The following is a 27,349-nucleotide window of genomic DNA, read 5'->3' as shown; positions in this document are numbered from 1 at the left end:
CAGTTCCATACGAACCTCGCCCCCTCAGTTCCATACGAACCTCGCCCCTCAGTTCCATACGAACCTCGCCCCCTCAGTTCCATACGAACCTCGCCCCCTCAGTTCCATACAAACATTTCTCATACTCCCAACAACTGTGTCTGTCTATGGAATGCATCACCAATACATTTCCTCTTACAGACAGCTTTGCTGTTCGGAAACTTTCACAACAGTGATAATATTCTCCTGCTGTAATTTCTTTACTATGGTAAAATGATCTGTATGTGTGCATTTTATTATTGTTGTTGGCTCACAGCCATTTGAAAGTGGTTTACAAACTTAATTTGAGCGCCTCTGTAAATGGTATCACAAAATGAGTTAAACACAGTACATACATTGGTGAAGTCTTCCTCCCAAGACATACGCTTGATTATGAGGGGCAAGAACGTCCAGAACATTACCCATAGTGCAACAGAAGTATGCTATCGGCAATGACTCAAAACAACAGAGCTGACGGAAATCACCAAATGGGCTATTATAATTGACATTACATTAACAAGACAGCTTCATGTCCATATTAGACTGATTAGAGCCAATCCAATGGCATTTACATTTCCCTCCAATTACGATGTCAGGAGGATTGTAGTTTGTGTGTGCTTGTCTTGCATGTGTATCCTAGTGTGTGTGTCCTAGAGTGTGTGTAAACACAGCGATAGATCGGTCCTCTGACCTAGTATGAACAGTCCCTAGTTTAGCTTGGCCTCCACCCAAACTGGCAGTCTTCTCAAACTGTTGACTTAACCAGTCAACGAGCTGCTGGGCTACGCTCTAATCGCTGGCTTGGTTCTCACAACCATGTTGTTGTTGTTGTAGCTAGCTAGCTAGCAGGCAGACAGGCAGGCAGGCAGGCAGGCAGACAGACAGGCAGACAGACCGACAGGCAGTCTTCCCAAACTGTTGACTTAACCAGTCAACGAGCTGCTGGGCTATGCTCTAATCGCTGGCTTGGTTCTCACAACCATGTTGTGGTTGTAGCTAGCTAGCTAGCAGGCAGGCAGACAGACAGGCAGGCAGGCATACAGACAGACAGGTAGACAGACAGCTTTATGTGTTAGAGGTGGAAAATAACTTCCAGGTTGGGTTTCACAGAAAAGATAAATAACTTGTGGAGGTCTACAATTCTTTTTCTGAGGTCTTGGCTGATTTCTTTTGATTTTCCCATGATGTCAAGGAAAGAAGCACTGAGTATGAAGGTAGGCCTTGAAATACATCCACGCCTCCAATTGACTCAAATGATGTCAATTAGCCTTTGGGAAAGCTTCTAAAGCCATGACATCATTTTCGGGAATTTTCCAAGCTGTATGTAAATTTCTGACCCCCTGGAATTATGATACAGTGAAATAATCTGTCTGTAAACACTTGTTGGAAAAATGACTTGTGTCATACACAAAGTAGATGTCCTAACTGACTTGCCAAAACTATAGTTTGTTAACAAGAAATTTGTGGAGTGGTTGAAAAACAAGTTTTAATGACTCCAACATAAGTGTATGTAAACTAGTTTTAATGACTCCAAAATAAGTGTATGTAAACTAGTTTTAATGACTCTAACCTAAGTGTATGTAAACTAGTTTTAATGACTCTAACCTAAGTGTATGTAAACTAGTTTTAATGACTCTAACCTAAGTGTATGTAAACTAGTTTTAATGACTCTAACCTAAGTGTACGTAAACTAGTTTTAATGACTCTAACCTAAGTGTACGTAAACTAGTTTTAATGACTCTAACCTAAGTGTATGTAAACTTCCCACTTCAACTGTACCAATCCCTTTTCAAGTGTTCATTTGCATGATTTACAGTCGTTTCACAATGTGTAGGACAGTTACCTGGCTAGAACTCAATAACCCTGCTTGCTTTGGTGAAAGTCCCTGTTAGGTGTTCAGTTCCGTGCCTGAACAGGTTTGGTCATTGAGAGAGAAAAACAAGTGGCTACATGGTAGAATCTTTGGGAAGAGAGGAGTATGTCTGTCTCTGTAGAGGGGACCTTGTGAGTATGTGTAGTAGGCTCCAAAATGGCACCTTATTACCCATCTAGTGCACTACTTTTGACCAGAGCCTATGGGGAAATAGGGTGCCATTTCCTTTCCATCTATTACTCATCTCATGTTGGGTGACATCACGTGGGACAAACAGTTGTTCGAATTGCAAACCAACCTCGGCTCCATGGTAGGAACATGGGAGGGGAACATGTTTTCTTTCTGTACAGCGAACCTCGTGACCATGCCTTTTCTTCTAGTTTCCTCGTAGTCGGTCTTTTGCGCATGGCAACTGACACGTGGGCATGAGTTTTGAACTTTGTTCCAATTGCAAAGCAAACCATTTCTGGGGACTTCCAAACTCTGCTGCTGTCTGCAATGTCAGTGGAACTGATATCAGGTTCCCATGGCACTGCGTGTTTCTGTCAGATGCACGCGACAGACTGATTCATATTCAAGAAGGTAGGCTAAGTAGAGGGAAATGTTACGGCTCGGAGAAACTCATGGGTTAGGGTGCAAATTCTAGAACCTATTTTACACCTAATTTGTTTATTTGTTTTGAACAGCTACCATATGTTATTTCGGAATAGGAACACAGCTAAATCTAGGTAACACCGACGGTAATAAATGATGAAAGGTTTGACCTGTTCTGGGATGAATTTTCAAACATTCTGAATTGGGACAGGAAAGGGAATTTTCAGACATTCTGAATTGGGACAGGAAGGGGAATTTCTCTTTGAAGCATCTGATTGTTAGAAGTCCAACCGATGTTGGATGAATCATTAACAACACATCTGTCACTTGGTTCAGCTAGATGTTGATACTTTCATATCATAAGCCTCTAATAACATATCTGTTCTCTAAGCCAGCGACCTTGTCAAGGGTAGCTTTGCTTTCAATATTTCAACCGTGTATTCATGTCCTGCAAACTCCATCCAATTAGCACAATGGCTAGAGCTTCAATCCTGTTTAAACACACCACAGGTGTGTGTGTGTGTGTGTGTGTGTGTGTGTGTGTGTGTGTGTGTGTGTGTGTGTGTTTGTGTACACATTTTACTATACTTGTGAGAACCAAAAGTACTCACAAGAATAGTAAACTAACTAGAATTCAGAAGTGTGGCCATTTTTGCCAGCTATTTCAGACTTAGGGTTAGGTTTAGGGAAAAAGGGAAAATAGGATCTTAAATGGGAATCAACTGTTGGGCCCCAAAATGTCCTCAAGCATAGTAAGACATAGCTGTGTGTGTGTGTGCGACCTTACCTGTTGACTGTTGCCGGGCAGGGTTCGCTCCCACATAGCTCAGAGTACCAGTACTTGGCTGTGTTCTGGTTGTAGTCTCTGAACTCAGCTTGGGCCAGCAGGGCACTCAGCTCCTCAGCCTGCTCCGAACACATCCTCAGGTGGCCGCTGTGGAGGTTCTCCTTGACCTGCATGAAGAACACATGTCTGGTGGAGGGAAGAGAGAAGAGGGAATGTTAGACATGAACTGGAACAGGTAATGATTGGAGAGGGGTGGTGCACAGGGCCTAGAACCAAACCGGAAATGATCGGAGAGGGGTGGTGCACAGGGCCTGGAACCAAACAGGTCATGATTGGAGAGGGGTGGTGCACAGGGCCTGGAACCAAACAGGTCATGATTGGAGAGGGGTGGTGCACAGGGCCTGGAACCAAACAGGTCATGATTGGAGAGGGTGGTGCACAGGGCCTGGAACCAAACAGGTCATGATTGGAGAGGGGTGGTGCACAGGGCCTGGAACCAAACAGGTCATGATTGGAGAGGGGTGGTGCACAGGGCCTGGAACCAAACAGGTCATGATTGGAGAGGGGTGGTGCACAGGGCCTGGAACCAAACAGGTCATGATTGGAGAGGGGTGGTGCACAGGGCCTGGAACCAAACAGGTCATGATTGGAGAGGGGTGGTGCACAGGGCCTGGAACCAAACAGGTCATGATTGGAGAGGGGTGGTGCACAGGGCCTGGAACCAAACAGGTCATGATTGGAGAGGGGTGGTGCACAGGGCCTGGAACCAAACAGGTCATGATTGGAGAGGGGTGGTGCACAGGGCCTGGAACCAAACAGGTCATGATTGGAGAGGGTGGTGCACAGGGCCTGGAACCAAACAGGTCATGATTGGAGAGGGGTGGTGCACAGGGCCTGGAACCAAACAGGTCATGATTGGAGAGGGGTGATGCACAGGGCCTGGAACCAAACAGGTCATGATTGGAGAGAGGTGGTGCACAGGGCCTGGAACCAAACAGGTCATGATTGGAGAGGGGTGGTGCACAGGGCCTGGAACCAAACAGGTCATGATTGGAGAGGGGTGGTGCACAGGGCCTGGAACCAAACAGGTCATGATTGGAGAGGGGTGGTGCACAGGGCCTGGAACCAAACAGGTCATGATTGGAGAGGGGTGGTGCACAGGGCCTGGAACCAAACAGGTCATGATTGGAGAGGGGTGGTGCACAGGGCCTGGAACCAAACAGGTCATGATTGGAGAGGGGTGGTGCACAGGGCCTGGAACTAAAAAGGTCATGATTGGGGGAGCAGGTGGAAGTTAGAGGTTGGGTTACACACAGAGCAGGTGTGTGTGTGTGTGGGGGGGGGGCAACAGGCCTAGAACACCTGAAAATTGATGGTTGTTCACTCGTTGACACTGTACAAGCTCACTTTCTCACACATTACGACTGCCAGCTGACCAAAGCCATATACCTCAAAGTAGTACTCTGTTCCGCTTCCTAGTTCACTACGGTCATTGATGCCAGGAATAGAATGAGGAACACGAGCAGAGTTAAAAAGTAACAGCTGTTCCCAGTCAAACAGTGCGTGACGAAGTCTGACTTTTAACCCAGTGACTCAGTCAGCGACTTACATTTTTTTATATATTTTTTTTATATTTATTTAACTAGGCAAGTCAGTTAAGAACAAATTCTTATTTTCAATGACGGCCTAGAAACACTGCCTTGTTCAGGGGCAGAAAGACAGATTTTTACCTTGTCAGCTCAGGGATTCGATCTTGCAACCTTTCGGTTACTAGTCCAACACTCTAACCACTAGGCTACCTGCTGCCCCGAAATGGGGCTTCATAACTCCAATCAGGGTGCGCGCACACACACACACACACACACACACACACACACACACACACACACACACACACACACACACACACAGATCTCTAGCTCTTATCACAGTATAAGAGGAGTCAGCAGCCAGCCCTGTAAACTTCTGTATAGCTGCCTATTCACAGCAGTGTGCTACAGAGTGATAAGCAGACCGGGTTCTACTGCTGTTGTGTTGTAACAGTGGGGTCTGGGCACGATAGCACCATTCAGCCTTGGCCTCTCTTCTTCTCCCGCTCTCATTCTTCAAAAATAAGTCTGGTTATATACCAAAACAAGCCCACACAAAGACACGGCTGAATCGATGTAATGATGACGCAGCGCTGTAATCTTGTTCTTAGGGAGGTAAGGGCCCTCCCATGTTGTTGCTAAACACTTGTTATTGTGCTGAATTCAACATGGAGGGATAGTAGGCTTCGGGAAAGAAACTGGATTTTTTTTAAAGAAAGAAAGAAAGAATAACAATAGACATAAACATGGAATACAGTGAACATTGGACTGGTACAATCACAGGCTGTTTTCCCCGAAGTTCCATTAGTTCCTGAGATGTGGTGAATGATTGAGTTATTAAGTTGTTGCCTACTTTAACTCGGTTATGATGTGATGACACTTCTCTTTCAAGTCACTGTCCAGTGAGGCTGTTAACACAAAACAGAGATAATATTATACAGGATTCAGTCAGCTGGACCAGGCCAGGATTCAGTCAGCAGGACCAGGCCAGGATTCAGTCAGCTGGACCAGGCCAGGATTCAGTCAGCTGGACCAGGCCAGGATTCAGTCAGCTGGACCAGGCCAGGATTCAGTCAGCTGGACCAGGCCAGGATTCAGTCAGCTGGACCAGGCCAGGATTCAGTCAGCTGGACCAGGCCAGACTCCCTTGTTTTCCTCACACATAATGTAACCTCATACCTTGTCATACCACTACCGAGCCCATCTGTTCAAATGAATAACACAACATCCCTAACACAAAGCTATGTAAAACATACAACTCCAACTGTGTATGAGATTTACTGTCAACTCCGCTTGGTCTCTTCCTGCCACGTCTGTGCTGATGTCTGAAAGCATTCATGCAGGAAAAAGCTTGCCGCACTGGTTCTAGTCACACCAACATTCTAATTTAGCACACAATCCCATCTCATCTTGAATGCGCCAACTGTCTTGTTTTTTTTGCAGACTGCATATTTCAGGTAGAAAACATAATAGGTCCAGAGTCTGGACTCCAGACAGTAACAGTGCTATTTTTGTATCAAGGATGAGTTCACTTTGGAGCCAGTCCAGCGTTCGCACATAAGTAGCACAGATTGCTAGCTAGGCTAACTACACTGCTGCCTAGCTAGGCTAACTACACTGCTGCCTAGCTAGGCTAACTACACTGCTGCCTAGCTAGGCTAACTACACTGCTGCCTAGGGAGCCAGCTAACGTTAACTAAGTGATCATGTGATGAGGGCTGCTTGCTTGGTGAAGTGTACTTTGGATTACTTCTGTTTTTAAATAGTCTGTCGCTGGCACGCTACTCACTGTCAAACCACCATGCCTATTCTCACGTTGTGACTTAAGGGCTGAATGATGTTCAATGAGCAGCTCCTAGAGTGCCCTCTTCAGGCAACAATTGAAAACGTATACAAATTAGCAGACCTATTTTTGTTCATTCTATATACAGTATATAATCTTGGTGCTTTATGTATGGAATAAAGACAGATACTAATATTTATGTGAAGGGCTAATATCACCAATAATATCAGTCAACCAATTTTAGCGGTCGGGCTCTAAACAGCACACAGCCATCTTTTATTTTTTTTATTTTATTTTACCTTTATTTAACCAGGCAAGTCAGTTAATTAAGAACAAATTCTTATTTTCAATGACGGCCTAGGAACAGCGGGTTAACTGCCTGTTCAGGGGCAGAACGACAGATTTGTACCTTGTCAGCTCGGGGGTTTGAACTTGCAACCTTCTGGTTACTAGTCCAACGCTCTAACCACTAGGCTACCCTGCCACTCTGTTTCCCTATTGTGCTCGGCCCAGCAGCAGGACTCATGTGATCAGCAGGCTGCTTGCTACCTGCCTGGTTGGAAACAAAGGGCTCTGACTACCTGGGGCTTACTATCAGTCACGGCCCTGCCTGGCCTGACTGCTCTCCTTCCCTCTCCCTCGTCACCCCGGGGTCGCCTGGGGTTTACTATCAGTCACGGCCCTGCCTGGCCTGACTGCTGTCCTTCCCTCGTCACCCCGGGGTCGCCTGGGGCTTACTATCAGTCACTGCCCTGCCTGGCCTGACTGCTCTCCTTCCCTCTCCCTCGTCACCCCGGGGTCGCCTGGGGCTTACTATTAGTCACGGCCCTGCCTGGCCTGACTGCTCTCCTTCCCTCTCCCTCGTCACCCCGGGGTCGCCTGGGGTTTACTATCAGTCACGGCCCTGCCTGGCCTGACTGCTCTCCTTCCCTCTCCCTCGTCACCCCGGGGTCGCCTGGGGTTTACTATCAGTCACGGCCCTGCCTGGCCTGACTGCTGTCCTTCCCTCTCCCTCGTCACCCCGGGGTCGCCTGGGGCTTACTATCAGTCACTGCCCTGCCTGGCCTGACTGCTCTCCTTCCCTCTCCCTCGTCACCCCGGGGTCGCCTGGGGTTTACTATCAGTCACGGCCCTGCCTGGCCTGACTGCTCTCCTTCCCTCTCCCTCGTCACCCCGGGGTCGCCTGGGGTTTACTATCAGTCACGGCCCTGCCTGGCCTGACTGCTCTCCTTCCCTCTCCCTCGTCACCCCGGGGTCGCCTGGGGCTTACTATCAGTCACTGCCCTGCCTGGCCTGACTGCTCTCCTTCCCTCTCCCTCGTCACCCCGGGGTCGCCTGGGGTTTACTATCAGTCACGGCCCTGCCTGGCCTGACTGCTCTCCTTCCCTCCCCTCGTCACCCCGGGTCGCCTGGGGTTTACTATCAGTCACGGCCCTGCCTGGCCTGACTGCTCTCCTTCCCTCTCCCTCGTCACCCCGGGGTCGCCTGGGGTTTACTATCAGTCACGGCCCTGCCTGGCCTGACTGCTCTCCTTCCCTCTCCCTCGTCACCCCGGGGTCGCCTGGGGTTTACTATCAGTCACGGCCCTGCCTGGCCTGACTGCTGTCCTTCCCTCTCCCTCGTCACCCCGGAGTCGCCAGCTCACTGCTCCGCCTTACGTGACTACTTTTGGAAACACATAACCACTCAAATTGAAAAGGAACACTTGTCCTGTAGCGCGGTCACGTGCAGTCCAACTCTTTCATACCTCCAACCGAATACTGGGTTTCATCTGGGCTCAGAACCAGGGCTAAATGACCATGTCTGGGTGTATACAGTATCTGTAACATCCTCGTAATAAGAAGTTAAATACTAGGTAGGTATTGTTGTTAAGGACAATGTATAGGAAACCGTCACAAGTCTAGTCTAACTTGTACAGCAAGTCGACACAATTCAATTTCCAGGACAGCAGGGCAGGAGTCTCCCCTCATCCACCATGCTTTGATGTGAACTGTAGAGGGCGGTGATGAGGATGGTGTGAGCTGGTCTGACTGTCCTCTGTGCAGGATCGTGACTGGTACACGGCTTGAACATGAACTCCAACAACGTCTGGGAACGCCAGGCTGCAAAGCCAGGCTACATCAGAGGTGCCCAGACTGCCAACAGCACACACACAACCTACCAGTCACTACCCTGCCCACACACACACAACCTACCAGTCACTACCATAGACAGTAACCATCTCCACACCGCTGCCTACACTACCCACCATCTGTCCAGGTAGGACACTGCTGCCCACACTACCACCATCTGTCCAGAGAGAAGGACACTGCTGCCCACCCTACCCACCATCTGTCCAGGTAGAAGGACACTGCACATAAAACCAATCAGTACCGTGTGTGACCACCATCATGCAACGCAACACATCACCTTCACATAGAGTTGATCAGGCTGTTGATTGTAGATTGTGGAATGTTCTCCCACTCCTATTCAATGGCTTTGCGAAGTTGCTGGATATTGACGGCAACTGGAAAACGATCCAGAGCATCCCAAACATGCTCAATGGGTGACATGTCTGGTGAGTATGCAGGCCATGGAAGAACTGGGACATTTTCAGCTTCCAGGAATTGTGTACAGATCCTTGCAACATTGGACAGTGAATTATCATGCTGCAACACGAGGTGATGGCTGTGGATGAACGACACGTGTTGCAGCATGATAACATACACATCCCGAGGTGATGGCGGTGGATGAACGGCACGACACGGTATGTGTATGTTATCATGCTGCAACACGAGGTGATGGCGGTGGATGAACGACACGACACGTGTTGCAGCATGATAACATACACATCCCGAGGTGATGGCGGTGGATGAACGGCACGACACGGTATGTGTATGTTATCATGCTGCAACACGAGGTGATGGCGGTGGATGAACGACACGACACGTGTTGCAGCATGATAACATACACATCCCGAGGTGATGGCGGTGGATGAACGGCACGACACGGTATGTGTATGTTATCATGCTGCAACGAGGTGATGGCGGTGGATGAACGGCACGACACGGCAGTGCATTCAAATTGCCATCGATATAATGCAATTGTGTTCATTGTCCGTAGCTTATGCCTGCCCATCCATAACCCCACCATGGGGCACTCTGTTTACAACGTTGACATCAGCCAACCGCTCGTCCACACAACGCCATACACATGGTCTGCGGTTGTGAGGCAGGTTGTCTGTACTGCTAAATTCTCTAAAACGATGTTAGAGGCGGAGTATTGTAGAAAAATTCACAAATGCAGCTCAGGCAGAATGCTCACTAACAGGGATGTAAAAAAAAAACTTGAGAGAAATAGGCTTTTGTGCTTATGGAACATTTCTGGAATCATTCATGTCAGCTCATGAAACACTTTACATGTTGCGTTTATTTTTTTGTTCAGTATACACTACCAGTAGTCAAATGTTTAGACACGCCTACTCATTCAAGGGTTTCTTTTTTTTCACCAATTTCTACATTGTAGAATAATAGTGAAGAGATCAAAACCATTCAATTACACATGGAATCATGTAATAACCAACAACAACAAAAAAAGTGTTAAACAAATCAAAAATACATTTTATATGAGATTCTTCAAAGTAGCCACCCTTTGCCTTGATCACAGTTTTGCACACTCATGGCATTCTCTCAACCATCTTCACCTGGAATGCTTTTCCAACAGTCTTGAAGGAGTTCCCACATATGCTGAGCACTTGTTGGCTGTATTTCCTTCACTCTGCAGTCCAACTCATCCCAAACCATCTCAATTGGTCAGGTGATTGTGGAGGTCAGGTCATATAATGCAGCACTCCATCACTCTCCTTCTTGGTCAAATAGCCCTTACACAGCCTGGGAGGTGTGTTGGGTCATTGTCCTGTTGAAAAACAAATGATAGTCCTACTAAGCACAAACCAGATGGGATGGTGTATCGCTGCAGTAGCCATGCTGGTTAAGTGTGCCTTGAATTCTAAATAAATCAGACAGTGTCACCAGTAAAGCACCATCACACCACCTCCTCCATGCTTCACGGCGGGAACCAAACATGCGGAGATCATCCGTTCACCTACTCACAAAGACACGGTGGTTGGAGCCAGAAAAACTCTAATTTGGACTCATCAGACCAAAGGACAGATTTCCACCGGTCTAATGTCCATTGCTCATGTTTCTTGGCCCAAGCAAGCCTCTTCTTCTTATTGGTGTCCTTTAGTAGTGGTTTCTATACAGCAATTCACCTATGAAGGCCTGATTCACACAGTCTCTTCTGAATAGTTAATGTTGAGATGCTTCAGACTTCAAGTAACAGACACATTTACTTAGGCTGCAATTTCTGAGGCTGGTAACTCGAATGAACTTGTCCTCTGCAGCAGACATAACTCTGGGTCTTCCTTTCCTGTGGTGGTCCTCATGAGAAACAGTTTCATCATTGCGCTTGGTTTTTGCGACTGCACTTCAAAGTTCTTAGACATTTGCAGAATCGACTGATCTTCATGTCTTAAAAGTAATGGACGGTCATTTCTCTTTGCTTATTTGAGCTGTTCTTGCCATAATATGGACTTGGTCCTTTACCAAATAGGGCTCTTCTGTATACCACCCCTACCTTGTCACAACACAACTGATTGGCTGAAACGCATTAAGAAGGAAATAAATTCCTCAAATTAACCTTTAACAAGGCACACCTGTTAATTGAAATGCATTCCAGGTGACTACCAAATGAAGCTGGTTGAGAAAATGCCAAGAGTGTGCAAAGCTGTCAAGGAAAAGGGTGGGTACTTTGAAGAATCTCAAATATAAAATATATTTGGATTTGTTTACCCTTTTTTGGTTACTACATGATTCCATGTGTTATTTCATAGTTTGTGTCTTCACTACTATTCTACAATGTAGAAAATTGTTTAAAAAGTAAAGGCAACCCATTGAATGACTGTGTCCAAACTTTTGACTGGAACTGTATATATAATTAAATCTTCAACAGGATTAGGCCTATTTTTGATCAAATTTGAATGGAATTGATGGAGAGAAAGACCGTGAGAGAGTGTTTGCCTGCACACTGATTTAAAGCAATGATATTTGAGTGATAGGCTGCTTTAATTAAAACTCTTTACAATTAAAAAAACAATAAGGTCACCCCCACATTGTGAACTGCGCTCCATAGGGAGAAGCGCTGTCTGTCCCGTTGGTGATTGATCATGCAGATAGCAGAGAGTCGGCCGTAGAGAAGCCAGATTGAGACATGACATATCAATTAAAAACAGATCCATTTCACATCATGCTGTTCATAGAAATAATTTATTATAACAATTGTAGCAGTTATTTTTTTATCTGGAAAAGAGAGCGGGTTTGGGCTGGAAATCTCTAACCTGGTTGCCACTATTCAACTCTAACGCAGACGGACAAAACAGCAGGGGTTCTAGTTAAGCCTGCAGGGAATCTGATATTGGAACAGAAAACCCTTAAACCTCCTCCTCTCTGCTGGCCCGGTTTAAATAAAGAGGCTGTGTTCATCCCAGTTGTAAGGCTTTCATTACTGTCAAGGAACACCTGCTCTCAGACCACTGGACCGCATGGTACATTTACTGCTCACACACACACACACACACACACACACCACACCGTGGGCAATGGATGACAGCGGAGGCTCCAACACAAAGTAATCTGTTCTTGCTGGAATGCTAAAACACTTGACTGCATAGCTGGAATAATTCAATTAAAGTGGACCGTAGACTGAGGGGGGAATATGGTTCATTGATCCCTATGTGTGACAGCAGATGGAAGATAAGAGAGGAGGAGAAGGAGAAGGAAGAAGAAAGGGGGAGGAAGAGGGCGTTTAGTGCACTTGAGTTATGATTTTTTAAACTGTGTTTTAGATGTTGTCAAAGTTAAATGACTTCAAATAGGCTATATAGTGCATTTCACCTGCTCTCCTCTCCACCTCTTTTTTTTTTACCTTTATTTAACTAGGCAAGTCAGTTAAGAACAAATTCTTATTTACAATGACGGCCTAGGAACAGTGGGTTAACTGCCTGTTCAGGGGCAGAACGACAGATTTGTACCTTGTCAGCTCGGGGGTTTGAACTTGCAACCTTCCGGTTAGTAGTCCAGCGCTCTAACCACTAGGCTACCCTGCCGCCCCTCAGTACTTTTTCTTAACTAAATTAAAGACTTCTCAAAAGTAGCGAAAAACAAATTATAATTCAATTGTTTCAACTCGACTTCTCCTCTCAGTAGTAACATAGAACACACGTCAGAGTTCACAGTTTCCAGAAGAACATAAAGTCCGTGTGAAATGAAACCAAAAAACATCTGCCTTGCGACTGCACCGCATCAGCCAATGAGAAGTGTCTGTTTCAGAGCTCACAGGGCCAGGCTCTAAACAATGTGGTTTGTTGGAGTAACAAACAACACAGCCCAAAGCTGTGGTGCTAGAGGTCACTCCCAATCAACGAACTCTAATAACCCCATTCCACCACTCACTGTCTCTCAATGAAACCTTCACAATGTACACTCTCCAACACAAGGCTGTTAATCAGCTCGTTTAGGCAACGGAAAGAGGGACAAAACACTAAATAAATAAGATAAATATTATTCACACGCCGACTGTATTCCTGAATCCAAAGAGTGGCATTTCGAGGCGAACCAATAAGTTGTTTTTGTACGCTAAAACGTCCTGTGGTTATGGGAACGTAACGGAGTATTCTATAATAATGGACTGTAAGAAGGGCAAAGGTCACACACACAGCCCAGAGCCAGCCACAGACATCCTTCCTGGCCGGGAACTAATGCGATGGGTTCAAACTAGATATACGAGAGACTGATACTTGAGTTCAGAGACCTTAAAAGGCAGGTTAAAAAAACGTTTGGGGAAAAGGACAGGGGCTGACTGAGGAAACCCTCATCTCCTAAACTAAGGCAAATGGATATAATATTAACACGAATGGGCTTCAATTCCGTGAAAAACATCCATCAGCCGTGTTGTTGTGACAATATGTAGGTTGTGCTGACATGTAAAGACACGAGTTGTCAGGGCTCAATAATGAATACACAAGGGCTCTCCCAGGGGCTTTAGAGGGAGGATAGCAAGCTACAACGACACGTGACTTCTGCATTTGCACCCAAGTTAAACTGCCAAATCATTCTCAAACGTTCCTCTCTAACTGAATTCACAGATCTAGTGAACCAAAACAAAAGCAACAATGTCAAAGATTCTAGTGAGTTACAGTTTGTATAAAGGAAATTAGTCAACTGAAATAAATTAATTAGTACCTAATCTGTGGATTTCACATGACTGGGAATACAGATATGCACCTGGTCACAGATCCCTTAAAACAGGTAGGGGTGTTGATCCTAAAACCAGTCAGTATCTGGTGTGACCAGAGAGTTAAATCAGGCTGTTGACGGTGGCCTGTGAAATGGTGTCCCACTTCTCTTCAATGGTTGTGCGAAGTTGCTGGATATTGGTGGGAACTGGAACACGCTGTTGTATACGTTGATCCAGAGCATCCCAAACATGCTCAACGGATGACATGTCTGGTGAGTATGCAGGCCATGGAATAACTGGGAAATGTTCAGCTTCCTGGAATTTTGCACAGATCCTTGCGACACGGGGCCGTGCATTACCATGCTGAAACATGAGGTGATGGAGGCGGATGAATGACACGACAATGGGCCTCAGGATCTCGTCACGGCATGGTGTCTCTGTGCATTCAAATTGCTATCAATAAAATGCAATTGTGTTCATTGTCTGTAGCTTATGCCTGCCCATACCATAACCCCACCATGGGGCACTCTGTTCACAACGTTGACGTCAGCAAACCGCCAGCCCACGTTCACACCATGTGTCTGCGGTTGTGAGGCAAGTTGGAAGTACTGACAAATTCTCTAAAACGACATTGGATGAGGCTTAGGCATGCCAATTGCACGTTCCTTCAAAACTTGACAGTTGTGGCATTGTGTTGTGTGACAAAACTGCACATTTTAGAGTGGCCTTTTGTCCCCAGCACAAGGTGCATCCATGTAATGACCATGCTGTTTAAATCAGCTTCTTGATATGCCACACCTGTCAGGTGGATGGATTATCTTGGCGAAGGAGAAATGCTCACTAACAGGGAGGTAAACACATTTGAGCACAACATTTAAGAGAAATACGTTTTTTTGCGTATGGAATATTTCTAGAATCTTCGATTTCAGCTCATGAAACATGGGACCAACACTTTACATGTTGCCTTTATATTTGTGTACTAACAAATCAAATCAACTAACTGAGTTCGAGAGGCCATGCAAACCCAAGAATGCATGCATGTTGCTGCCATTCAAAAAAAAAACATTTTGAACCTAGTATTAGCAGAGTTTACCAGTCAAATTGCTAGGGTTAGAGGCTTTAAGTCCCTTCTAGAGATTCTATTTCTAAGGAAAAGGAACTAAAAACATCCCTTTTCTCATTCATGGCAGTGGTCTATATTAATGGCTGTGCTGTGTCCTCTGGTTTGCTAACCCCCCCCGACCAACCGTTGGCCTGATCGGAATGATAAACAACAAGGAGTGGAAAACATGTTCATTTAGACCAGCATGACGCAGACAGCACTACCTCTGGGCTAGTGAGGGATAACGAGGCAGACAGCACTACCTCTGGGCTAGTGAGGGATAACGAGGCAGACAGCACTACCTCTGGGCTAGTGAGGGATAACGAGGCAGACAGCACTACCTCTGGGCTAGTGAGGGATAACGAGGCAGACAGCACTACCTCTGGGCTAGTGAGGGATAACGAGGCAGACAGCACTACCTCTGGGCTAGTGAGGGATAACGAGGCAGACAGCACTACCTCTGGGCTAGTGAGGGATAACGAGGCAGACAGCACTACCTCTGGGCTAGTGAGGGATAACGAGGCAGACAGCACTACCTCTGGGCTAGTGAGGGATAACGAGGCAGACAGCACTACCTCTGGGCTAGTGAGGGATAACGAGGCAGACAGCACTACCTCTGGGCTAGTGAGGGATAACGAGGCAGACAGCACTACCTCTGGGCTAGTGAGGGATAACGAGGCAGACAGCACTACCTCTGGGCTAGTGAGGGATAACGAGGCAGACAGCACTACCTCTGGGCTAGTGAGGGATAACGAGGCAGACAGCACTACCTCTGGGCTAGTGAGGGATAACGAGGCAGACAGCACTACCTCTGGGCTAGTGAGGGATAACGAGGCAGACAGCACTACCTCTGGGCTAGTGAGGGATAACGAGGCAGACAGCACTACCTCTGGGCTAGTGAGGGATAACGAGGCAGACAGCACTACCTCTGGGCTAGTGAGGGATAACGAGGCAGACAGCACTACCTCTGGGCTAGTGAGGGATAACGAGGCAGACAGCACTACCTCTGGGCTAGTGAGGGATAACGAGGCAGACAGCACTACCTCTGGGCTAGTGAGGGATAACGAGGCAGACAGCACTACCTCTGGGCTAGTGAGGGATAACGAGGCAGACAGCACTACCTCTGGGCTAGTGAGGGATAACGAGGCAGACAGCACTACCTCTGGGCTAGTGCGGGATAACGAGGCAGACAGCACTACCTCTGGGCTAGTGCGGGATAACGAGGCAGACAGCACTACCTCTGGGCTAGTGCGGGATAACGAGGCAGACAGCACTACCTCTGGGCTAGTGCGGGATAACGAGGCAGACAGCACTACCTCTGGGCTAGTGCGGGATAACGAAGCAGACAGCACTACCTCTGGGCTAGTGCGGGATAACGAGGCAGACAGCACTACCTCTGGGCTAGTGCGGGATAACAAGGCAGACAGCACTACCTCTGGGCTAGTGAGGGATAACGAGGCAGACAGCACTACCTCTGGGCTAGTGAGGGATAACGAGGCAGACAGCACTACCTCTGGGCTAGTGCGGGATAACGAGGCAGACAGCACTACCTCTGGGCTAGTGAGGGATAACGAGGCAGACAGCACTACCTCTGGGCTAGTGCGGGATAACGAGGCAGACAGCACTACCTCTAGACTAGTGAGGGATAACGAGGCAGACAGCACACATTCATTGAGGGGGCCAAGTTCCAACCATAGAATTAAAACAACTAGAACAATGATGACATTCTACTTATTCTATTTCTATGGGGCCCCAACTCAATCCCTGCCTTGCTCTCACCCAAACAGACATGACCACTCCCCTCATCTCCTAGCCAATGGATGGATTTATCAGGACATTTCATAAAGAGGGATGTTTGTTGTTTGAGCGAACAGCTTTTAAAACAAATATGAAATCTACTACTCCTCTGAGAATTCAGAAATTACAACCAAATGCAGAAGTAGCTCTATGAAACTGCACAGATCTGGTCAGTGAACACACACACACACACACACACACAAAACATCAAGACTGCCTCAACTCAAACCATGGTCAGGGACAGAGTCAGTCTAGGTGTGAGCAGCAACACAAATAGATGGGGGGGGGGTGAGAGTAGAGAAAACATCTCTCCCACTAGCAGGCAGTCGGCTGCATTAGGCAGTCGGCTGCATTAGGCAGTCGGACAGGGTGTTTCAAAAGCTACCCAGGCGGAGCGGTGTAGAGAGAAGCTGTGATTTAAGCTACAGGATTAGGATGGGTGTTTATTTGATGTTCGGAGGACAGAGGAACCACAGAAATCAGACTGAACTGAGCCTGCGCTACAGACCAACGACCTGAGTGTGTATTTATAGAAAGCTTTTTAAAAAAATGTGAGAGTGTGTGTGAAATTCATTGGAGATCATCTTAAAAGACGTCCTCCAGCGATTTTTGAACTTTGACCCCCCCCCCCCCACATGTCATAACATACCTGGACCACCTATTGAGATGTGCCTTTGTTGTAGTCAAAGTAGAAATGCTATGAGAAGTTGGGGCTTGCATGTACGTTTTAAAGTTGGTTTCGTGTTAAATGGTTTAAGGGCTAGAGCTAGCCGAATATATATAATAATAATGAGTTTGTAATAAATCTAGAGTAGCTTGCCTTCAGCAAGCCAACGAATAAGAAGAGTGTAGAGCGCTGCGGATCCCGACAGAGCACTGCTGCAGTCACCATTTGTCATTCTGCGGTTGGGAACGAGTGGTCAGATCAGACCAGCTTGGGATGGAAATATTTGTGTTGTCCTGCAGGTTATTTGTAAAATGTCGTCTTTCTGATTGTTGCACATTAGACGAGCTATTGTATTAAAAAGTCACATCTGTCTCATTCACTGCTTCGGGTTAAGAGGCCTACCTGTGGTCTCAATGAAATAGAGTAGGCTGCCTACGATTGGGGGGGGCAGTCATCTTTCCAAGGAAATGTACTTCCCAAATATGAGGATTAGAATATAGTTAACTACATTGCCTAAAAATAAATATTGATCACCCATACTTGTCTGTCTGGAAATCGTCCCACTCCTAAAAGGTAAGCTATAAAACAAAGTGAAAGTGAAAGAGCAAGTCTCACCAATTCTGCTCTCTTCAATTCTGCGCTCTCCAGTAATAACGAAAGTCTACGTCTAGCCTACTCGCTGACATAGCCCGGTAATACCGAAAGTCTACGTCTAGCCTACTCGCTGACATAGCCCGGTAATACCGAAAGTCTACGTCTAGCCTACTCGCTGACATAGCCCGGTAATACCGAAAGTCTACGTCTAGCCTACTCGCTGACATAGCCCGGTAATACCGAAAGTCTACGTCTAGCCTACTCGCTGACATAGCCCGGTAATCCCAAAAGCTTAATATAAAAATGGCCACGTGAGAATCTCTGATAATTTAACCTATTTCTTAGGTTATTTATTTTTGCACATTTCGATATTGCCAATAAGGCGCCAATTGCTGAGTCTTCACATGAGCCTAAAATAACATTGTGGGATCAGTTCTTGTGGTAGCGAGTGGGAGTCCGACAAAAACAGCTGGTGTGGGCAGGAGTGGGACGAAAAGCTGCAGGTGTGGGCAGGAGTGGGACGAAAAGCTGCAGGTGTGGGCAGGAGTGGGACGAAAAGCTGCAGGTGTGGGCAGGAGTGGGACGAAAAGCTGCAGGTGTGGGCAGGAGTGGGACGAAAAGCTGCAGGTGTGGGCAGGAGTGGGACGAAAAGCTGCAGGTGTGGGCAGGAGTGGGACGAAAAGCTGCAGGTGTGGGCAGGAGTGGGGCGAAAAGCTGCAGGTGTGGGCAGGAGTGGGACGAAAAGCTGCAGGTGTGAATAAATCAGTCCTGTGCAGACTTGTACCAGAGTGGGCCAAGCACACACACACACACACACACACACACACAAGGCCCAAGCTTCCAATAATGGGATAGCAGCAGGATTTGGTGATGATTCTGTAAATTTAAGCAGTCCAGCTTATGTAAGCAGCTTTTTATGTTGTATTCTGTGGGTGCAGAGTCCACCATATGCTATGTAACAGGGTGAGAGAGAGGCCCGTGTATATGCATACGTGAGTGAGTGTGTACATACTGGCATTCTGCGTGCGTCTGTACCGAATAAGGACAATTCACACGCTCTCCAGCATCTGTTACTACCTGCAGGCTTCCCAGTACCAGGGCGTACGTACGTGCGTGCGTATAGCTGTGAGGGTAAGTGCGTATAGCTGTGAGGGTAAGTGCGTATAGCTGTGAGGGTAAGTGCGTATAGCTGTGAGGGTAAGTGTGAGCATGCCTATAATGCTGAAAAACCACTGTCACTTGCCAAGAACACTCAGTTCCATTGGTGGATATTAGTTTGTGAGCATGTTCCATTGGTATATAGTTATTTCTGAGAGTCGTCCTTCATCAGTAAACTATTGGCTGGGGTCTCTCTCACTCATACACTGGCAGTGCAACACTTGTAGCCGTCAGAACAAGCTGATAGATGAGGAATAGACTAGAGCACATGCAGAGGAGAGATGGAGGAATAGACTAGAGCACACGCAGAGGAGAGATGGAGGAATAGACTAGAGCACATGCAGAGGAGAGATGGAGGAATAGACTAGAGCACACGCAGAGGAGAGATGGAGGAATAGACTAGAGCACATGCAGAGGAGAGATGGAGGAATAGACTAGAGCACATGCAGAGGAGAGATGGATAGGAGTTGGACACGGTCACGCATTCTACCTATATGTTCTGCTCTCACTGTGAGAGTCTACTGGTCGGGTGCTCTCCAGTGACGAGCAGAGACAGCAGTAGTCTAACTGGGTGACGAGCAGAGACAGCAGTAGTCTAACTGGGTGACGAGCAGAGACAGCAGTAGTCTAACTGGGTGACGAGCAGAGACAGCAGTAGTCTAACTGGGTGACGGGCAGAGACAGCAGTAGTCTAACTGGGTGACGGGCGGAGGGATACAGCAGTAGTCTAACTGGGTGACGAGCAGAGACAGCAGTAGTCTAACTGGGTGACGGGCAGAGACAGCAGTAGTCTAACTGGGTGACGGGCAGAGACAGCAGTAGTCTAACTGGGTGACGGGCAGAGACAGCAGTAGTCTAACTGGGTGACGGGCAGAGACAGCAGTAGTCTAACTGGGTGACGGGCAGAGACAGCAGTAGTCTAACTGGGTGACGGGCAGGAGACAGCAGTAGTCTAACTGGGTGACGGGGAGGGAGACAGCAGTAGTCTAACTGGGTGAGAGCAGAGACAGCAGTAGTCTAACTGGGTGACGAGCAGAGACAGCAGTAGGACGGGCAGAGACAGCAGTAGTCTAACTGGGTGACGGGCGGAGGGATACAGCAGTAGTCTAACTGGGTGACGAGCAGAGACAGCAGTAGTCTAACTGGGTGACGGGCAGAGACAGCAGTAGTCTAACTGGGTGACGGGCAGAGACAGCAGTAGTCTAACTGGGTGACGGGCAGAGACAGCAGTAGTCTAACTGGGTGACGGGCAGAGACAGCAGTAGTCTAACTGGGTGACGGGCGGAGGGAGACAGCAGTAGTCTAACTGGGTGACGGGCGGAGGGAGACAGCAGTAGTCTAACTGGGTGACGGGCGGAGGGAGACAGCAGTAGTCTAACTGGGTGACGGGCAGAGACAGCAGTAGTCTAACTGGGTGACGGGCGGAGGGAGACAGCAGTAGTCTAACTGGGTGACGGGCAGAGACAGCAGTAGTCTAACTGGGTGACGGGCAGAGACAGCAGTAGTCTAACTGGGTGACGGGCAGAGACAGCAGTAGTCTAACTGGGTGAGAGGCAGAGACAGCAGTAGTCTAACTGGGTGACTGACGGGCGGAGGGAGACAGCAGTAGTCTAACTTGGTGACGAGCGGAGGGAGACAGCAGTAGTCTAACTTGGTGACGGGCAGAGACAGCAGTAGTTTAACTGGGTGATGGGCGGAGGGATACAGCAGTAGTTTAACTGGGTGATGGGCGGAGGGATACAGCAGTAGTCTAACTGGGTGACTGGCAGAGACAGCAGTAGTCTAACTGGCTGATGGGCAGAGGGATACAGCTGTACCCTCATCTATCCCTTTCCTCCCCCCAACTCCACAGGAACACTGTCCAGTCTTAAAAAGACACACACACACAGTCCATCCTGAAATAAGTCAGGAGTAAGGGGAGAGAAAGCCGTAGTGTGTGCTTGGAGTCCAGACGGAAAAGGAAGGCTGCTGGCCATGAGGGATAGATCTCTGTTTAATGAACAGTTACTGGCCAACCGTGCACACACAGAGACACAGAGAGAGGAGATGAGCTGCTCAGGAGCTCTGCTCCCCACACACAGAGACACAGAGAGAGGAGCTGAGCAGCTCAGGGGCTCTGCTCCCCACACACTTTTCTACTCTAACACTGAGTTATCTGATGCCTCTCCTGGCAGACTGACTGACTGGGGTTAGAATCAGCTTTAAATGATACAGGATCTCCCACAGCTGTGGAAAGATAGACATGATGATATTAACATGAATACTGCATGCAAAGCTGTTTTTCTGCAACGGGCAGGTGGTAGAGAGGGAGGGTTAACACTGAGATCAGAGCGCCCTATAAATAACATCAAAAGAGAAGCCGAGTTGAGATTCTGTGTCCCAAACAGCACCCTATTCCCTCTATAGTGCACTGCCCATAGGTCGCTGGTCTAAAGAAGAAGTGCACGATATAGGGAATAGGGTTCCATGAGGGATGCAGTCAGGACTTCTCAATAGAGGACCTCTAAAGGGCTAGGGGATGAGGAGAAGGGAAGAAAAAACACAACCAGGTTCATGGTCCTGTTATCTATCAGCCTGATGAAGTCAGCGTGTCAGGGTATCTATCAGCCTGATGAAGTCAGCGTGTCAGGGTATCTATCAGCCTGATGAAGTCATGGTCCTGTTATCTATCAGCCTGATGAAGTCAGCGTGTCAGGGTATCTATCAGCCTGATGAAGTCAGCGTGTCAGGGTATCTATCAGCCTGATGAAGTCAGCGTATCTATCAGCCTGATGAAGTCAGCGTGTCAGGGTATCTATCAGTCTGATGAAATCAGCGTGTCAGGGTATCTATCAGCCTGATGAAGTCAGAGTGTCAGGGTATCTATCAGCCTGATGAAGTCAGCGTGTCAGGGTATCTATCAGCCTGATGAAGTCAGCGTGTCAGGGTATCTATCAGCCTGATGAAATCAGCGTGTCAGGGTATCTATCAGCCTGATGAAGTCAGCGTGTCAGGGTATCTATCAGCCTGATGAAGTCAGCGTATCTATCAGCCTGATGAAGTCAGCGTGTCAGGGTATCTATCAGCGTGTCAGGGTCCTGGTATCTATCAGCCTGATGAAATCAGCGTGTCAGGGTATCTATCAGCCTGATGAAGTCAGCGTGTCAGGGTATCTATCAGCCTGATGAAGTCAGCGTGTCAGGGTATCTATCAGCCTGATGAAGTCAGCGTGTCAGGGTATCTATCAGCCTGATGAAGTCAGCGTGTCAGGGTATCTATCAGCCTGATGAAGTCAACGTGTCAGGGTATCTATCAGCCTGATGAAATCAGCGTGTCAGGGTATCTATCAGCCTGATGAAGTCAGCGTGTCAGGGTATCCATCAGCCTGATGAAGTCAGCGTGTCAGGGTATCTATCAGCCTGATGAAATCAGCGTGTCAGGGTATCTATCAGCCTGATGAAGTCAGCGTGTCAGGGTATCTATCAGCCTGATGAAATCATCAGCCTGATGAAGTCAGCGTGTCAGGGTATCTATCAGCCTGATGAAGTCAGCGTGTCAGGGTATCTATCAGCCTGATGAAGTCAGCGTCAGGGTATCAGCCTGATGAAGTCAGCGTGTCAGGGTATCTATCAGCCTGATGAAGTCAGCGTGTCAGGGTATCTATCAGCCTGATGAAGTCAGCGTGTCAGGGTATCTATCAGCCTGATGAAGTCAGCGTGTCAGGTATCTATCAGCCTGATGAAGTCAGCGTGTCAGGGTATCTATCAGCCTGATGAAGTCAGCGTGTCAGGGTATCTATCAGCCTGATGAAGTCAGCGTGTCAGGGTATCTATCAGCCTGATGAAGTCAGCGTGTCAGGGTATCTATCAGCCTGATGAAGTCAGCGTGTCAGGGTATCTATCAGCCTGATGAAGTCAGCGTGTCAGGTATCTATCAGCCTGATGAAGTCAGCGTGTCAGGGTATCTATCAGCCTGATGAAGTCAGCGTGTCAGGGTATCTATCAGCCTGATGAAATCAGCGTGTCAGGGTATCTATCAGCCTGATGAAGTCAGCGTGTCAGGCCATTCACTAGAGTAGTTTCAACATGCTTTCTTTGGAAGACTGGATCATTTCCTCTCTGGTTTGTTTGTGGAAAAGAAGAACGATTTCAAAAATGAGGCTGACAAAATACAGAGCTAAGAGCTAAGAACTAAGAGCTAAGAGCATATTAAATGAGAAAAAAAGCCTTTCACACTGGTCTTTTTATAGTTATTTTAACTCATGCATATTTTCTGAGTATGTAGTAAAAGCATTTTAGCATTTAAACAAATTCACAACGGTGAGACGTGCCTTTGAGACTGTCAAACGCCAAATGAAACTAAAAACAGAAAAATGCACAAGAACAAGGACGCTTCTCCTTAAATGAGAAAGTCAACAAAATAAAATAAACCAAAAGCAAAAAGAAACAACAAATGTTGAAGTAAAGCCCACTTCTCCTTCATTCACTTGAATGAGAGCCAGCAGGGAAGGTCTGGGGAGGGCTGTATAGCTCTCAGCAGGCAGGACCAGGCAGGCATAGGGACCCTGTGGCATCAGCAACAGAACCTTTACAGAGTTCCCATTTCCTGGATGCCTCCCGCCTTGCTCCACAATGACCTGTAGTAACCCTGTGTGCTGCGGGGTTACTGTAGTTCGCTCCACTGTAGAGCCTAATCAGGAAGTCACAACGAACTTCACAGGATACAGTAGCTACAGTACAGTGCTGAATGATCTGGTTGTTAAGCTTCTCCTCCTACAGCACATGACTGGTGTCAGAGGGAATCTGAACAGTTAAGGGTTGAGTTAGAGAAGATGTTAAAATATGAATATTTAATGAGTAACATGCCCTAGATTTATTTAGCTTCCTTTTCCCATCATAACAAGACGATGTAAGGAGCATAAAGAATGACTATTGTAATGTGTGTGTGTGTGTGTGTGTGTGTGTGTGTGTGTGTGTGTGTGTGTTACAGAGTATCCATACCTCGTCTGTTCCTGGAGTATGAGATGTGGTTCCACAAAGAACTTGACTCGAAGCCGGAGTCGGCAGGGAGTCAGATTGTCCACCTGCTGACAGATTCTGTTCCTGAGGTTGAGCCACAGGTTCTCTCCTTTATTGCCTGAAAACTGCAGGCCAAAGTAGTCCACCTCTAGGATTCCCAACTTCCTACACACCTTTAGAATAGAAGAATTCAGTGTGTTAGGTTAAACAAAGTGAACAGGGGGAAACCAGTCAAACCCACAGAATAGTCATTCTATCAAAGTAAAACCTCAGTTGATTTGGTTTGTGAAGGCCTAAAAAAAGTTTAGCGCATCTTCAATAAAACATGAGACTGAGTTTACCGTGAATTTTTTTATTACCATTTTTTGCCTTTGCCATTGACTCCGTGGCTCGTACACATCAATATGCCGTAAAGCCAGTGAGAGAGTTGATGGAAAATACATGGGATTTTTTTCACCTGATAATACAACTCACCTTGAGCGCATCCCACGCGCCTCTCAACAGCGACAAGAAAGAAACGGAGTAACATAACGTCAAGGACAGCCTACTTCCAGACGGGATGGAGTTACATAACGTCAAGGACAGCCTACTTCCAGACTGGATGGAGTTACATAACGTCAAGGACAGCCTACTTCCAGACGGGATGGAGTTACATAACGTCAAGGACAGCCTACTTCCAGACGGGATGGAGTTACATAACGTCAAGGACAGCCTACTTCTAGACGGGACGGAGTTACATAACGTCAAGGACAGCCTACTTCTAGACGGGACGGAGTTACATAACGTCAAGGACAGCCTACTTCTAGACGGGATGGAGTTACATAACGTCAAGGACAGCCTACTTCCAGACTGGACGGAGTTACATAACGTCAAGGACAGCCTACTTCCAGACGGGATGGAGTTACATAACGTCAAGGACTGCCTACTTCCAGACAGGATGGAGTTACATAACGTCAAGGACAGCCTACTTCCAGACGGGATGGAGTTACATAACGTCAAGGACAGCCTACTTCCAGACGGGAAGGAGTTACATAACGTCAAGGACAGCCTACTTCCAGACGGGATGGAGTTACATAACGTCAAGGACAGCCTACTTCCAGACGGGACGGAGTTACATAACGTCAAGGACAGCCTACTTCTAGACGGGATGGAGGATGAGGACTGGTGTCAACGCGCTGTGCATATGATATAAAATGGATAGAACTCATTAGAAAACAAGGCGATTAAAGCCTCCGATAAATTCACATTGGTTCCTTTTATTTCCTGGTTTGAGGACTAACATTACATTATTTTTTTTCACCTTCATTTAACCAGGTAGGCAAGTTGAGAACAAGTTCTCAATTACAACTGCGACCTGGCCAAGATAAAGCAAAGCGACAAAAAAACACAGTTACACATCAACAAACGTACAGTCCATAACACAATAGAAACATGAATCTATGTACAGTCTTTGACACCAGCAGCTCTGTGCACGCGTGATAGTATTTATTAACTCTTTCAAAACGGATTTCGCAGCAATTTGGAACTATTGTATATTCAATGTTGATCTAGTCAACAATGGGAACCCCCCTTCAAGCTTCACAATAACATTGCCAATTTGCCAAGCATGGGGAACCAAATGAACTGACGTAACCTTTCCTCGCGAATATACTACCAGGAAACAACTCCCTCAGAAAGAACCTTAATAGTAAATTACCTATTTAGGAAACTTAATGAGTTTGATGGGAGGGGGGAAATATTTCACGGAAAATATGGCCAACTTATTTTCGACCAAAGCAACATTGTTGCACGATAGAGGAAAAATGTAATACAATTACAAATTAAATTAATAATCATTTGTAATGCTGTGTGTGACAATGTATGGGTAGGTAGTCTATCATTTGACAGAGAATGCCATTTCGAGATAACTTGACGTTGGCAGAAAATCTAGCAAATAACATTGAACTTCGCCTGTACATCAACATTTGGATTTATCATCTCGACAAAACCAACACACGCGCTCATGTTGCCAAGTGTTGCGTTTCAATTTGAACATTTCACTGTAAATTACACTTACAGGACAATATTCACTGGAATTTGACACAAATGTTATATGTTATAAATAACGTATTAACAACCTGAAAAGGGGATAATTAAATTAGTATCCACTATCCATACCTTATTCAGACAGTCTTCACCATTCGCCTTGGTATCAACTTCCACTTCCATAACCACCGAATCCGGACGGGTAACATGGCAAAGCATTTTGGCAATCTAATAGTTTAGCTTTGGTCTATACCTCTCTTTAAAAAAATAAACAACCTCGGTATCCCTCCTTTTGAGACCCTACATTAAGCTTTCGTTCACTTTCTAAGCCCTCTCACTTTGTGTGACAAACACTACCTTCCAGCTGTAGGATATCAATTGCTATGCCAAAGCACTGTTTACTCGGAAGCAGCCAATGACAGAGCGTTTAGCATATTCTCAGCCACAAACCTGCCAACCGCGAGCCCCGGTCATGTCGGAACGAGATGGTGGTTTTACAACGCAGGACGAGGACGGCCAAGGCGCCCCCTTCTGAGTGCGCAGCTAATTTCACCTTCCATAAATATACGGAACCTTCACCTGCTTAGGAAGAGTGGAAATATCTGAGTTGAGTTGCATGAGTAAGTTGGGAGCTGCATGTGAATTAATAATGCTTTGAAATACTGATAGAATATAGCAACAGTGGAGAACTATGTGGCCCCAACCATTTATTTTGCTGCTTGCTTTCAAAAGTATCTGAATTGTTAATGCTAAAAGCTCCCATTGTTTTTGCCCAAATACACTTCCTTGCCTCGTGAGCAAAGTCTATTCCTGTAAATTGTCCTATGGCTAGTTAGGTATACCTGTCTCTATGTTGTTGACATTCAGCAGCCTACTGTGTAGCCAATGTCAGACAACATGTGTTTCACACACACACAGCAGTTGTTTTGCTTTTACCACCTTTCTGCAACGGCTCTTAGTTACTTCCTGTGTGATCTTCAGGAGTTAGATGTGATTTAAAAGGTGAACATTTCTTCTTCGTGTGTTTATAAATCTCCTATCATGACAGTCAGGCAGAATAGGATGGAAACGTATCATCCTGTTATTGTGT

General features: G+C 46.8%; 1 protein-coding gene across 1 annotated transcript in view; it reads right to left on the bottom strand.

The window, feature by feature from the left end:
* LOC115122243 (E3 ubiquitin-protein ligase MYLIP-A-like) overlaps nucleotides 1-26,675 on the bottom strand; it is a 33,901-nt gene extending 7,226 nt beyond the window's left edge. Inside the window, exons 1-3 of the mRNA XM_029651437.2 lie at nucleotides 26,392-26,675; nucleotides 24,217-24,407; nucleotides 3,273-3,458 (exon numbers count right to left, since the gene is read on the bottom strand). Of these exons, the coding sequence (XP_029507297.1) occupies nucleotides 3,273-3,458; nucleotides 24,217-24,407; nucleotides 26,392-26,478 (464 nt within the window). The 5' untranslated portion in view covers nucleotides 26,479-26,675. The remainder of the gene's footprint in view (nucleotides 1-3,272; nucleotides 3,459-24,216; nucleotides 24,408-26,391) is intronic.
* Nucleotides 26,676-27,349: the final 674 nt, after the last annotated feature.

This window comes from Oncorhynchus nerka, linkage group LG7 (assembly GCF_034236695.1).
Source record: "Oncorhynchus nerka isolate Pitt River linkage group LG7, Oner_Uvic_2.0, whole genome shotgun sequence".
Classification (NCBI taxonomy): Eukaryota; Metazoa; Chordata; class Actinopteri; order Salmoniformes; family Salmonidae; genus Oncorhynchus; species Oncorhynchus nerka.
This window is presented reverse-complemented; position numbering and strand designations above follow the sequence as displayed.